The sequence below is a fragment of the Dryobates pubescens genome, chromosome 3 (genome assembly GCF_014839835.1).
Source record: "Dryobates pubescens isolate bDryPub1 chromosome 3, bDryPub1.pri, whole genome shotgun sequence".
Taxonomy (NCBI): Eukaryota; Metazoa; Chordata; class Aves; order Piciformes; family Picidae; genus Dryobates; species Dryobates pubescens.
The window spans coordinates 13,659,240-13,673,421 of NC_071614.1; the positions used below are offsets into that span (position 1 = coordinate 13,659,240).

General features: G+C 50.9%; 1 protein-coding gene across 1 annotated transcript in view; it reads right to left on the reverse strand.

The window, feature by feature from the left end:
* Positions 1 to 14,182, reverse strand: part of GREB1L (GREB1 like retinoic acid receptor coactivator) — a 99,087-nt gene that overhangs the window by 5,082 nt on the left and 79,823 nt on the right. The window contains exons 20-30 of the mRNA XM_054179683.1: positions 13,857 to 13,972; positions 13,257 to 13,501; positions 11,743 to 12,296; positions 10,894 to 10,996; positions 8,843 to 8,998; positions 8,539 to 8,678; positions 5,681 to 5,842; positions 5,168 to 5,372; positions 3,713 to 3,878; positions 2,512 to 2,739; positions 672 to 813 (exon numbers count right to left, since the gene is read on the reverse strand). Coding sequence (XP_054035658.1) covers positions 672 to 813; positions 2,512 to 2,739; positions 3,713 to 3,878; positions 5,168 to 5,372; positions 5,681 to 5,842; positions 8,539 to 8,678; positions 8,843 to 8,998; positions 10,894 to 10,996; positions 11,743 to 12,296; positions 13,257 to 13,501; positions 13,857 to 13,972 — 2,217 coding nt within the window. The remainder of the gene's footprint in view (positions 1 to 671; positions 814 to 2,511; positions 2,740 to 3,712; positions 3,879 to 5,167; positions 5,373 to 5,680; positions 5,843 to 8,538; positions 8,679 to 8,842; positions 8,999 to 10,893; positions 10,997 to 11,742; positions 12,297 to 13,256; positions 13,502 to 13,856; positions 13,973 to 14,182) is intronic.

The window sequence follows — 14,182 nt, forward strand, 5'->3', positions numbered from 1 at the left end:
CCCAAGTGCAGTACAGCTTGCCTGCTTTTATCAGTGTTAGTCAGAGGAATAGTTAGACCAAACTCTTGCCAATCCCAGCCTATCTTCTAAGAAATGCAGAGGATTATTGTTAACAACTTCTAGTTACCAAAGCAGTTCTTATTTGCTCCTTCTGATGTGGCAGACCCACCTCAGGCTAGCTGTGAATGGCAGCTGTCAAATCAGCATGAAATATGAGGACACAGAATTCTTTCTTGCTAGGGGAATCATAGACTCATAGAATGGTAGTGGTTGGAAGGGACCTCCAGAGATCACCCAGTCCAACCCCCCTGCCAGAGCAGGAGCATAGAATCCAACACAGGTCACACAGGAACACATCCAGATGGGGCTTGAGAGTCTCCAGAGAAAAAGACTCCAGTACCTCTCTGAGCAGCTCCAGGGCTCTGTCACCCTCACAGTAAAGAATTTGTCCTCATGTTCAGGTGGAACTTGCTGGGTTCTAGTTTGTGTCCCTTGCTCCTTGTCCTATCACAGGACACCGCTGACCAGAGCCTGTCCCCTTCTTGCCCCCCACTCCTCAGACATTGATAGACATTGATCAGATCCCTCTCAGCCAGGAAAGAATCAGGAAGGAGGCCCTGGTTTTACCTCCTACAGCACACCCAGCACACACACCTCCCACCCCCACTCACCATGATTTTTGGCTTCACAAGAAAGTCCTTTTGTCCTCCAACCTGGATGTGTTTCTTCATGACACTGAAGTTGTTGAAGCGGCAGATGAGGAGGCCGCTGCTGTTGGTCCTCAGGTTGAAGTCCACATCCTCACAGAAATACCTGGGCAGGGAAGAGGATGGCTGGAGCAGCTGTGGGAACACTGCTGTGGGCAAGCACCCACTCTGCTGCTGCTGAGATGCACTGCACCAGGCCCAGCAGGGGCTCCTGCAGGCCACCTGATATGGTGCCTACATAAGTGTTCTACAGAGTTCTGAGACTCAATCCTTCAGTGTGCTCCTGGTGCAGGAAAATGACTTCTGGTCATCTTAAAATCAAAATCATCTTAAAATCAAAGTCTTCACTTTGCAGGGCAGCTGTGTGTGCCTTCCCCTGGTCTAGTGTGAGGTGAGGTTCCAGTCCCCCCATGGCAGGGGGCTGGAACTAGCTGATCCACCCTGTCCCTTCACCCAGGTCACAGATGAACATGTTGAACATGGCTGGACCCAGTACTGACCCCTGGGGAACACCACTAGCCACAGGCCTCCAGCTAGACCCCACACCCTTGATCACAACCCTCTGTGCTCTGTCCTTCAGCCAGCTCTCAACCCACCTCACTATGGGAGACAGTGTCCAAAGCCTTGCCAAAGCCTTGGACACTGCTCTCCCCACTCTACCCAGCTGGGCACACCATCATAGAAGGCTATCAGAATGGTCAAGCCTGAGTTCCCCCTCAGGAATCCATGCTGACTGCTCCTGGTTATCTTCCATTTTCCCACATGCTTAGAGGTAACTTCCAGAACAAGCTGCTCCATCATCTTTCCAGGGATGGAGGTGAGGCTGATTTCATGCCCCTGTTGAAGGCTGCAGTGAAGGTCCCCAGGCACCCCTCTGTTCTCCATGATCATTCAGAAATGATGAAGAGTGGCTTAGCAATAACCTTAGCCAGCTCCTCCAGCACTCATGGGTGCATCCCATCAAGAGCTCTGGAAGCCAGGCTGCAATTTCTCACTCAAACACAAAGGATCCCTGAGAAGAGCAGCAGCAGATCAGGGTGAGATGCCCCATGGCCAGGGGTTATTCTGCACTCACTTGGCAGGACTTGGACACTGCTTCAGTCTGTGATGAGGACGAGCAGCAAAGCCCCATGAGTGCTTTGTACAAATCAGAACTATCAGGGCTGGAAGGGACCTCAAGGATCAGCCAGTTCCAATCCCCCTGCCATGGGCAGGGACACCTCACAATAGATCAGGCTGCCCACAGCCACATCCAGCTTGGCCTTAAAACCCCCCAGGGATGAGGCTTCAGGATGTAGGTAGGGGAGCAGGGAAACAGTGGGCAGTTATTTATTGATCTGTTCTTATTGAAACAGGGAGGATGCATGGCTCTGCAAGAAATGCAAGGAATCCTTCCTCACAGCTCAACCACCTCCTGTACTCTTGTTCCTAGTCCTGCAATAAGCTTCTGCCTCTGGCAGAGGCTCTCTGGAAGCTCCACACTCCTCCTGGAACTGATGCAATTTCAGCTTCTCTCTTCTGTTTTTGGTGTCCTGGTTACCTTTTTCTTCTGAAGTTTCCTCTTTCTCCCCAGTCCTCTGTACCCTGCCTTGCCCTTTCCTCTTGGCCTGTCTCTGCCAGGTTTCCCTAAGTTTGCTTTCATGCAGGATTCCTTCAGATGCAGCACCTGTCCCTCTGGCGTTGTGCCTGTGCACTCACACCTCAGACAAGGCCTTTGTTTTTATCTTGACAGCAACCTGAACTCTGGTGGCAAGATTGTCCCCATGCCAGGTATGATTTTAGTACAGAGGTCTGCAGTGCCTACCTGTTCAGGTCATATTGCACATTCTGGGTCAGGTCTATGTTGAGCAGTATGAAATCATGCACGTGGCACCTGGAGAAGGGAGCCTTTGCTTTCCTGGTGTTCAGCTTGCTGCTCCACTTCTGCACACCCAGGATTGCATAATGAACAATTTTTGGGGTGGCTTCAATGTGCTGGAGGACACTCTTCAGAGACACATTCTTGTTGGAAACCCCAGGCTCCAGGGACTGGCTGCAAAACACAATCATCCACAACATCCAAACAGAACTGGGGGGACACAGTCTGCATTCACACATGTGTGTGAGTGTCTGAGCAAGGCACCAGCAAATCCCACTAAGGACTGAGAACCTTACTGCAGATGCTGTAAGAATAAGGGCAGAAACACAGACTGAGCAGCCACCTAACCTCATCCCATCAGCTCCATCACTGCAGGAAGAGGGTCTCACAGCAGAGTAAGACTTTACACAGTTGAGTGAGGCCTTACAAGACCTTGTATCAGACCAGTGCATAAGGTCTTCCACACTTCAGCAAAAGGACTGCCTTAGGCACTGTTTCTGGAAGGCTTTTTCCCTCTGTGATAGGCAACATAAGTGTAAGAAAGGCAAGAGCTTAAGGCCTTTTCAAAAGCCCCAGTGCCCCTTGAGAAACACAAATTGAGTCAAAATGGATCAGGGCAGTAACACATTGGAAAAATCACCCAAAGAGTCACTGGAAACAAGAATGGCTTTAGGCAAGGAACAAGCACAAGGAGAGCTTTGTTGATGGTACTGACTGTGGGACATGGATGTAAAGGCAGAGCCAGGTGGAAGTGTTCAGCAGCAGGAGGCTGGGTGTGGGTTGGTCAGCAAGGCAAATCTGCTGCCTTCCTGCTGCTGTGAGTGAAAGAGCTGCCTGGCTGCACTATTGACAAGGTATCTGATGTCTGGAGGCACACTTCTGAGAGAGCTGAATGAAAGCTGAGTGATTAACAATATCTGCCAGGCCTGTTGGACACAGCCAGCTGTTCCTACAGCAAAGAGCCACGCTGGAAGCTGCCTTTGTTTGGCAGCATTTGGAGCATGTGGCCAGCAGCTCCAGCTCTCTCTTGTCCTGCTGCCTGCTCTGCCATGCCCTGTCAGATGCCAGCGAGGAGCCTGTGACTTGCAGGTGTGCTGCTGTCTGTGCCAGCTGAGTGCAGGGCCCCCAGTGGTGGGTGGCTGCTCACCTGGACTGCTCATGGATGCTGTGCATGTTCCATAGGACACAGGAGTCGTCCATGACCACGATGAAGGGCCACACGCACTGCCGCTTCACCCCCAGCTCCTCCAGCCGGTTCCGCTCCAGCTCCAGATTGTGGTAGGAGAGCTCCTTAATGAGAAACCTGGCAGCACCTGGCAGAAGACCACAAAGAAGAGATCTTCAGTGGCCTTCACCAATCCTCTCCTGCCAGAAAAAGGAGCTACAGCAACACCTGCAGTCATTAGCCTTTATGAACTGAGCGCTCACAACATCTTAAACAGAACTCCCTACGTCCCTCTGTCTGTGTGAGCGGAGCCAGGAGGCAGACAGCAAGAAGCTTGGCCCTTTCAGCAGACTGCAGAATGTGGTTTTGTGGGCATGAACCAAGAAGAATCCTGAACCAAGAAGAGGCTAAGATTCTAAACTTGAAGCTACTTCCTGCAGGAAAACCTCAGCCTCATGACGTCCGAAGTTCAAGCCCTCAGTGTTCAGCTGCAGTTAATGTTTAGCTTCAGCAGACTGAAGAAGCTGCAGTTTGAAAAAGTCTTGATTCAAATGTCTGGAATGAACTTCCACACAGCAGGGCTGAGGGAGATGAGTGAATCACAGAATGCCTTAGGTTGGAAGGCACCGAGACTTGGCTGCTCATCCAACCTGGCCTTGAACACCTCCAGGAAAGAGGAATCCACAGCCTCCCTGGGCAGCCTGTGCCAGAGTCTCACCAGCCTCACACTGAAGAACTTCCTCAGCTCCAGTCTAACCCCAGCTCCCTCAGCCTGTCCTCACAGCAGAGCTGCTCCAGCACTTGGATCATCTTGTGGCCTCCTCTGGACTCACTCCAGCAGCTCTGTGTCCTTTGCATGCTGAGGACACCAGAACCAGAATCCTGGTGGCAGGATTGGAGGTGAGGTCTCAGCAGAGCAGAGCCAAGGGGCAGAATCCCCTCTCCTGCCCTGCTGCCCACACTGCTCTGGCTGCAGCCCAGCACACAGCTGCCTGCAGGGCTGCATGAGGGCACTGCTGGCTCCTGGGGAGCTGCACACACCCAACACCCCCAAGGCTCTTTCTTCAGGGCTGCTCTCTCCCCACTCTGCACCCAGCCTGGATTTGTGCCTGGGATTGGCCTGTCCCAGCTGCAGGCCATTGCCCTGTGACTTGTTGACCCTCATGTAGTATTCACTGGCACACCTCTCAAGCCTGTCAAGACCCTGTGGATGGCACACAGCCTACCAAACATCAGCCATGCCACTGAGAAGGCAGAGATCAATCCAAACAGGCATTCCACAGCCCCAGGCAGTCCTTACACCTCGGTGTACTTTGCAGAGGCATTGCTGCTGTGACCAAAGCAGGCATGTGAGCAGCTGCTGCACCATGTCCCTCAGCACCACACTGTCCCCCGGGGTTTGGTTATCTTGCCAGCAACGCACTGAGGCTCTCTTACCAACTCCAGCGTTGTTGAACATGCCTGGCAGCACCAGCATGATGTGGTTGGGCCAGTATTTACGGTAGAGTGGCATCTCATACTCCTTGACTACAAGGAGGTGAAGGTGGCTGATGCCTTCCATGGCATGGTAGAGGTTCAGGAGGCCATGCTCATGACGCCCGCTGGAGGGAGTGAAGATAGGACTCTTGACTGCGTTCAGATTCTGCTGGAACAGGAGACATTTGGGCAGCATTAGGTACAAACCAAGGTATTCCTGACATGGAGTTCTGCCAATTTGTTGTGTCCCCTGGGTTTTAAGTTTATTGTTCATTGCAACACATTCCTGGACACCAGGAACACAAATGGATGTCTGTGCTCAGAGAGCTCAAGTTCTAAGGACAGTCAGGCAAGAATTATGCAAAAGACTACAGAAAACCCAAACCCAACAGAACAACCCCAGGCCAGCACCATCCATCTGCAGCTGCAGGCCAGGCTGCAGGCAGGCAGCAGGTGGGCAGGAGCAGCACAGACCTTGTCAGAGACCAGTGGCAGACGCATGCTCTCCAGGTGCTTCCCCTGCTTGCTGAAGACAAAGTGACTCTCCTTGGACTTGGGGATTATGAAATGCAGTTGAACCTCTTCTCCCAGCATGGAGGATGAAAATGTGAAAGCATGCAGAGTGGAGTCAGAGATCTGCAGGCAGAAAAGCATAAAAAAAGAGCAAGATTTGCAAAGAGGACTAGAGGGCTACCTGCTCTTGCAATCTGTGATGGAAGCCACCAGAGAAGAACATCCAGGACGTTCTCTTCCAGTAACTGAAGCTAACATAAACCACATAAACCACATTACTTAGGCATGTACCTGCCCCTGCTATTTAAAAGAATCAGCTTTGCATACCCACACTGATCCTGGGCCACAGGGACTCTGCTGAAGATGGAAATTACTTAGAATCACAGCATGGGTGGGGTTGGAAAGGACCTCTGGAGATCACCCAGTCCAACTCCCTGCTAGAGCAGCATCACCCAGGGCAGGGCACTCAGGAACACATCCAGGTGGGGCTTGAAAGCCTCCAGAGAAGGGGACTCTACAACCTCTCTGGGCAGCCTGCTCCAGGGCTCCAGCAGCCTCACAGTAAAGAAGTTTCTCCTCATGCTGAAATGGAACTTCCTGGGTTCTAGTTTGTGTCCATTTTCCCTTGTCCTATCCCAGGACTGAAAGGAGCCTGGCCCCTTCTTGACACCCACCCTGCAGATATTGACAGACATTCATAAGATCCCCTCTCATCTTTCTCTTCTCCAGACTAAACAGCCCCAGGTCTCTCAGCCTTTCCTCATCACACAGATATTCCAGTCCCTTCAGCATCCTCACAGCCTCCATTGGGCACTCCCCAGTCTATCCCTGTCCCTCTTGAACTCAGGAGCTTAGAACGGGACACAATAGTCCAGATGTGGTCTCACCAGGGCAGAGTAGAGAGGGAGGAGAACCTCCCTTGACCTGTTGGCTGTTCTTAATGCACAATAAGAAACCACTGGCTTCTTGGCCACAAGGGCACATTGCTGTCCCATGGAGAACTCACTGTCCACCAGGACTCCCAGATCCTTCTCCATGGAGCTGCTGCTGCATGTACTAGGAAACAAACTGTCCCAGGAGCTTTTCCCCAAGGGCTTGGGGCACAGAACAGGGTGTGTGTGCCCACCACTGGCACTAACACAGCTCAGCAGAGCAGGGCTGCAGCACTCTGGGGTTTTTCCTGTGATACTCTCCTCAGCAGCCTGGTAACCCCAGCAGAGCACAGCAGTAACCAGGCCATGAAGAGTTTGGGTGAGCTCAGCTTGCACAGCACTTCACTGAGCCATGTGCACGTACCAAGTGCCTCCATATCTGATGTCAGCCCACAGGAGCATCTGTCTTACTACAGGGTCAAGTAATTTACTCTTAGCAATTTGCTTTCTCTAGCCTTTGAAATGAAACAATTAGCCTAAGGAAAGATGAGAGATGGAAGGGGCTTTGTTTAGGTTATGTTAAGGCATTGAAGAATCTCTCTCTATAATGTTAGCTATCCAGTGACCTCCTTTTGGGTGTGCAGTTTCTCTGAGTTCAGTTCTGGGCACCACAGCTCAAGAAGAACCATTGGAGAGAGCCCAGCACAGGGCCACTGGAACAGTTCTCATATGAGGAAAGGCTGAGAGAGCTGGCACTGGTTAGCCTGGAGAAGAGGAGGCTGAGGGGGATCTGATCAATGCTTACAAATATCTAAGGGGTGGGGGTCAGGAGGATGAGGCCAGACTCTCCTCAGTGGTGCCCAGTGACAGGACAGGAGGGAATGAGCATAGACTTGACCATAGGAAGTTCCATCTAAACATGAGGAGGAACTTCTTTACTGTGAGGGTGACAGAGCCCTGGAGCAGGCTGCCCAGAGAGGATGTGGAGTCTCCTTCTCTGGAGACTGTCAAGGCCTACCTGGATGTGTTCCTGTGTGCCCTGCCCTGGGTGACCCTGCTCTGGCAGGGGAGTTGGACTCGATGGTCTCTGGAGGTCCCTTCCAAGCCTCACCATGCTGTGATTCTGTGACACACAGAGCCAACTCCTGCACAGACAGTAGAGGCTGATATTTATTACTGCTTATGCTTGACCACAAGCACAAAGATGAGTGGAGGGAACAGCTGATGTCCTTTGTGGGGACTTTCCTGTGTCAGCACAATGCAGCATGGTGTATCAGCCAGAGGTACCTGGCATTGTGCACTGCCAGGTCAGTGTCAGCAGTGTGACAGCTCAACAGCAAGCTGCTGGAGGAGATTAGCAAGCAAGGAAAGAACAATTTAAGACAAGAAACTTCCAAGTAAAATGGTGATGGTGGCTAAGAAATAATGTCTGAGCTCTTAACCAGGAATAATTTTCTCTGCAACTCTCCTGCAAGTACAACTTTGCTTTAAAGGCCAAAAGTTTAACTAAGCAATTAAAATGGTTGGTTTTGCCATCAACTACTAAGCTACTGCTGAGAAGCATGCACAGCTGCAAAGGGAGAAGAAGGAGGCCTTCCAGTCTCTCATCACAGGTGTAGACAGCTGTCATTTATGTGAGATAGGCATCTCTTGATCTTGCAGTCCTCTCCCTTGAGAGGCTGCAAGCCCTCTGGGCAAGCTTTGGATGAGACAACCAGGGGCAATGTTCACCCTTTGCCAGAGGCAGCTGGAGAGGACAGCTGCTCATGCAGAGGGCAGCAGACACAGTTCCAGGGTCTGTAGCTCAATGTCTCCCCTGAGAATGGAAGAATTCAACAATTCCACCTCAGGGAAGGTGAAAGGATGAGTCCTGACACCAGAGTGGTGTGCCTGAAGAGGCCACAGAAGAATGAAGGATGCCCTTTACCCCTGGACTCTGCCACCAACCTGTGCAGCAGGGTTAATGTCCATGTACTGATGGCACTGCTCACAGTGATGGAAGGTGTTGTAAGCTGCATACTTAGTCAACATCATGGACACGGTCTCCCTTTTCTTAGGTTCCTCTGATGTGGCTTCTTTGCTTGTTTCTGTGCACAAAGAAAAGAAGTAACAGAAATTCTGAGTGTTGAAAACCAGAGGCTGTGATGCCAGCAAAGAGTACAGGGATGTTTGTGTTCTTGTGAACAGCCACACCAGCGACACCTGCTTCATTGTAGGGAAGCACTCCTCAAGAGCTCTGCTGTTTACTTACCTTGTTTCACTCTTGAGAGCTGCTCTGTGTACACAGGACTTATAGCTCTGTACTTGGGGTCATGCACACTCAGGTCAAAAGCCATTTTGCTGAAGATCTCAATGTCTGGCCAGTGGTCATTGCTAGACTGAGTGACCTCACTGCTCTCTGCATGACCTGCAACAACACACTTCAGGTTAGCAGCAGCAGATACCCAGTGGTGTCCACATGATGTCTGCTGAACTGCCATTGCACAGGAACTCACTCAGGTGTCCACATACAGACACCTCTCTGAACATCTTAAACAGTGCTCAAATTGAAATTAGAACCCATTCAAAGCCATTCCTGAGAGCTGGCAGCTCCTTGGAAGCTGCATACAGGTGAAGGAGCCACAGAGGTGTCTTCTGCTCTGCTCCTCATCAGGCTGCTGAGGTATAATTCCCTCTGCTTTAAGCATAAACTGCTCAGAGGAAGGGTCCTGTCTGTGCAGAAGAGACAGGTGTAGTCTGGAGCCTCTCTGTGGTGCAGTGAGGAGCACTGGGTAAACTGAATCCAAAGTATCCAAAGGCAAAGCCAAGAGAAAGAGGCACTACACATTTCTGAACTAGCAGCAGGTGGCACATGATAAAGGCAGCAAAAGACATCTTTCCTAACCTGAGGGACCCAGAACTGGACACAGGACTCAAGGTGTGGCCTCAGCAGTGCTGAGCACAGGGCACAATGACTTCCCTGCTCCTGCTGGCCACACTCTTCCTGATGCAAGCCAGGATGCCATTGGCCTTCTTGGCCCCCTGGGCACACTGCTGGCTCATGTTCAGCTGCTGTCAACCAGCATCCCTAGGTCCCTCTCTGCCTGGCTGCTCTCCAGCCTGTAGCACTGCATGAGGTTGTTTTGGCCAAGGTGTAGAACCTGGCACTCAGACTTGTTCAATCTCATGCCCTTGGACATTTTAAGCATTAAGGCAGATGTAGGTTAGTAATGGAATGAAAAGCTCAGAAGAGGGGCTGCTGCCTGACTACATCACAGACACAGACACCAAAGAACAGAGAAGGTATTTTAATTTCAATTACTGTTTCCTTTGGTCCCAAAGAGAACCTTTATAAATGGGACAGTAACATCCATGGGTTGGAGAACAAAATGGCATTTTCCTTAATCAGTCTGGAGAAGCATTGCAGTACAAGTAGTGGAACCAAACCTCCCAGGCAAAGCCAGCTTGCTCAGCTGCTGGAGGTGAGGCACATCCCTGCCAGGCAAGAGGCCAGAAGACACAAGGCAGAGCTGCTCTTACATTTGGATATTTCATCCTGAGTTTCTGGGGTACTTTAGGTCAAATGATGAGAGAGTAACAGGCCCCAAGCTCCCACTCCAAGGAAAACTCCACTCCAAGGAAAACCTTTCAAAGGTTTGACAACTGCATTGTCAGGCTATCAGTCCAGCAGTCATGAGATGAATGCACTGTGGAGTTATCTTCAGAGTCAAACCACAGTTATGTAAAGAACTCCCTGAAGAGGAATGATTTTTAAGAGGATTTGTGCTTCCCAAGGCAAAGTCCTGACACAGCACTTAATGGATCTGTGAGATCTGACAAATGACTACCAATCCAAAGAGGCTCCCCCCACCTCCTTCCTCAGCATAACAACTGTAAAGTGCAGACAGAAGATATCTTACTGAGAACTGGGAGGTGATGTGTAACTAAACATAAACAACAGAGCTGTTTGGGCCAGAAATGTTCTTCAATGGCCTACTTAAAAGCAGCCACTGCTTGAAGCCTAGCAAGGAGAGGTAAGATGGGCAGATGTTGTCCATTTACTCGTGTGTGTCCATTTTAATGCTATCCACACAGATTAACCCAAACCACATTTAACAGCACTCATCCAAGCCTGATATAAAGTTTGCACTTTGATTCACCTGTACTGAATCTATGCAGACCCCTCCTGCATACTGCTGGACAGGTAGGACAGGCAGGTCTCACTTACAGACTTTCTGTGAGCATAGCAGTTTGTCTCTGCTAAATAACACCACAGCAGAGGCTCTTTGTGAGGGACATGAAGAGTGACTGCTGAATACTTACTGGCATCAATCTCTTCCTCATCATACACATCGACTTCCAGCAAGCGAATCAGCATGCGGAAGAGGATCCTCAGGAACTGCAGGTAGGAGCCAGTCTTCCCCACCTGAGCCAGAGAGGGGAAAGAGTCCAGATCCCAACTCAGAGTAACATGAAGGAAGGACAAGTTTCAGATAAATGCCTTTGGGCATACCCCATTCTAGCTCTGTCTGAAGACAGGAAACATGACATAACATTCCCCAGTACCACAGAAACGTTTGGGTAGGAAGGGACCTTAAAGCTCATCCAGCTCCCACCCCCCTGCCATGGGCAGGGACACCTCCCACCAGCCCAGCTTGCTTAAGGCCTCATCCAGCCTGGCCTGGAACACCTCCAGGGAGGGGGCAGCCATAACCTCCCTGGGCAACCTCTGCCAGTGTCTCACCACCCTCACTGCAAAGAATTTCATCCTAATTTCCAGTCTCAGTCTCCCCTCTCCCAGCTCAAAGCCATTGCACCTCATCCTATCACTACAAGCCCTTGTCAAAAGTCCTTCCCCAGCCTTCCTGTAGCCCCTTTCAGGCACTGGATTATGCTGAATGGATCTGTGAGCACAGCCTGGCCCACAGTCTGCATCACTGCTTCTCTGCTGATACTCCCCTGGCAATTTTCTGCCCACTGCCATCCATGTGTGTTTCATTAGGCTAAAGCACAAGACACAGCATCACCCTTCCTCTGCTTGCCGCTTCCAGCATGGACTTAGCCCTGAAAAGTGACTGTGTGTGGCCTTGCAGCGTGCATTTATGATCTCCAGTCCTCACCCTTGTTATTTCACCCTGCTCATAAGGCAAGAGGAAGGAACTGCTGTCTTACTTGTGGTGGCCCTGTCAAAAGCAGACGCCTGGGGTGAAAGCTCCTGGAGCCAGTGGCCTCGCCCTGATTGCTGAAGTCTGCGTGGTGCTGCCGGGCTGCTGTCCACTGCCTGTAGTACAGAGACTGCTCCTCGCTGGTCATATCCTTGTGAAGCAGAGGCCTCAGAGAGCTCAGCCAGGACACGTCAGCATGAGGCAGGAGAGAAGAGGAAGAAGGCAAACTCCCACTTTTCTGGGAGCTCAGAAGGCAGTAGGCAGCTTTGGAGAGGATGACGATGCGCGGGAGCGCGGCATGCAGGGCCCTGCTGTCCTGGGCAGCCCAGCGCAGTGGCTGCGAGGCGCAGGACAGGGAGGACACTTTGGAAGTGGTGCTGCTGGCCATCTGGTTCCCCAGCGAGTCACACTCCTGCTTCAGGCTCTCCTTGGCTGTGCAGCCGGGGAAAGCTCCCTCGTCGACAGAGCTGTGTGCCGCGGCCTGGAAGTCAGCTGCTGGAGCTTGCTTCTGGGACCTGTCCGCAGCGCTCGAGGAGCTCACACCATTGTCTGCCAGGGAACCTGGGGAGCAGCGAGCAGGCAGTGAGCAGACACTGGCTGGCACCAGGAAAAGCAAAGACATCAGGGACTCATTTCATCCAGGGGACAATTCCAATCTTCAAACACTTCTGCTGAGTGAGTGCTGCAGGGTGAGCTCACCATGTGGCTCTGGTCAGGGTTTCACCATTTGGACAGAAACTATTGACACTTATTTGTGCCTTCTGCCAGGGTTCAGAGTCCAAACACCTGTCTCCATCCCAACCTCCCATTCCCCACCTGGGATTTGGAATTTGATTGTACAACCTTCTGAAATTCAAGTATAGGACACCACTGTACAAGTCAAGTTGACACTCCTTCCTATGGGAACAGAGCATTCATTTCATTGCCACTTTAACATGAGCTTCCTCCTCCATACCAGTCAGTCTCAGGTGGGACATGGGAAGATCTGGTGTATAGCAAAGGTCCAGTTCAGCTCTCTTAATACCTCAAACTCATAAGGGAACAAAGGGAAGGACCCAGGGATGCAAGAAAGTTCCTGGTGGGAGGTGATGCTCCACTCATGCCTGAAGAAGTAGGGCAAGACCTATCCACTCTTGGCAAGGAGGCAAATATCCATCCTCACCCATAGCTGCCCCTGCAGCTACAGAGCACTCTTCTACTCCTAGCATTTTATACTATCCATTTCTACTCTCATTTTTAAGATCTTTTCAGGCTCCCACAGATGAAACCAGCAACTAATGTGAAATATAAGTTTAAAAACAAAACTCCCAAGGGACTCTTGGCTATGGCACCACCATCCCCCTTTAGCTGTACACAGCAAAACTGCTCACTGGAAGGAATCTGCTGCTAGCATTTCCTTGCCTAGCTTGCAGCATGATGCAGGTAAGCAACCACTGGACTAAACATCTCAGTGTTTGCACTCAGATTCCAGCAGCACAGGCACCAAGATGTGTGCTTCAGAGCAACAGCAGAAGAACTGACCTGAGGTTCCAGTGACAGCGCTGCTGTTACTCTGGGGTCGGTCCAGGTCTATCAGCAGCTCATCAGAGTCATTCTCGCTACCATTAGCCTTCTCATGCTCCTTCTCACTCAGGTCAAGAGCTACCACAGGCCTTCGAATGGCCTCCCTGGAGACATAGCAGCAGGCCAGGCCTACCTCCTGCTCCAGTGCAGTCCGCGTTAAGTAGCTGGAGTCAATCAGCCGAAGGTCACAGTACTTCAGTGACCTGCAAGACCCAGCCCAAGGAGAAAGAAATGCTTTGTTTCTCTGGCTTTGATCAACACTCCCTGCCTTCCAGTGCTTCTAAAATATCAATGAACAATTTCAATTGCCCAGAAACAGAGAAGTCTTTAACGCTGCTCAGCACATCAGCTGTGCACTCACTGACCCACACGGGGCAGCAGCTTCTCACAAACCACACAGCCCAGAATGGGAAACTGCACCTCAATGAAGTCTGAAATACATGCCTGGGTTTTTTTTTCCTCTGAAATAAAGGCCAGATGGTATCAAACCACTTATCCACCCCCCAACCTATCTGAACTTGCTAGAGAATAACCATAGAGCACAAACAACAACAGCACCTGGGGAAGGTTTCTCCTAGAGGGTCCTTGCCAGTTAGAATAACAATGCAAGGCAGACCTTCCAAATCCTGGTAGGTGCGAGGGATCCAGTCCTCCTGCTCATTCCCCCTCCAAGCCTGTGGACAGAGAGAACCCCAGTCACAATTAAATGGCACCTTCTAAACCTTCACCCCTTCTCTTTTCCAGTTCTTTGTACAGCGTTAGCTTTCCCAACAGCCAGCAAGCAGGAGACCTTCGAATCTCAGATCTTAGGTACAGACATGCATTTTTTGTTGGTAGCAGTGTGTTAGTCAAGAATTAAAGGCACAGAAAAAGGATGCACAGCA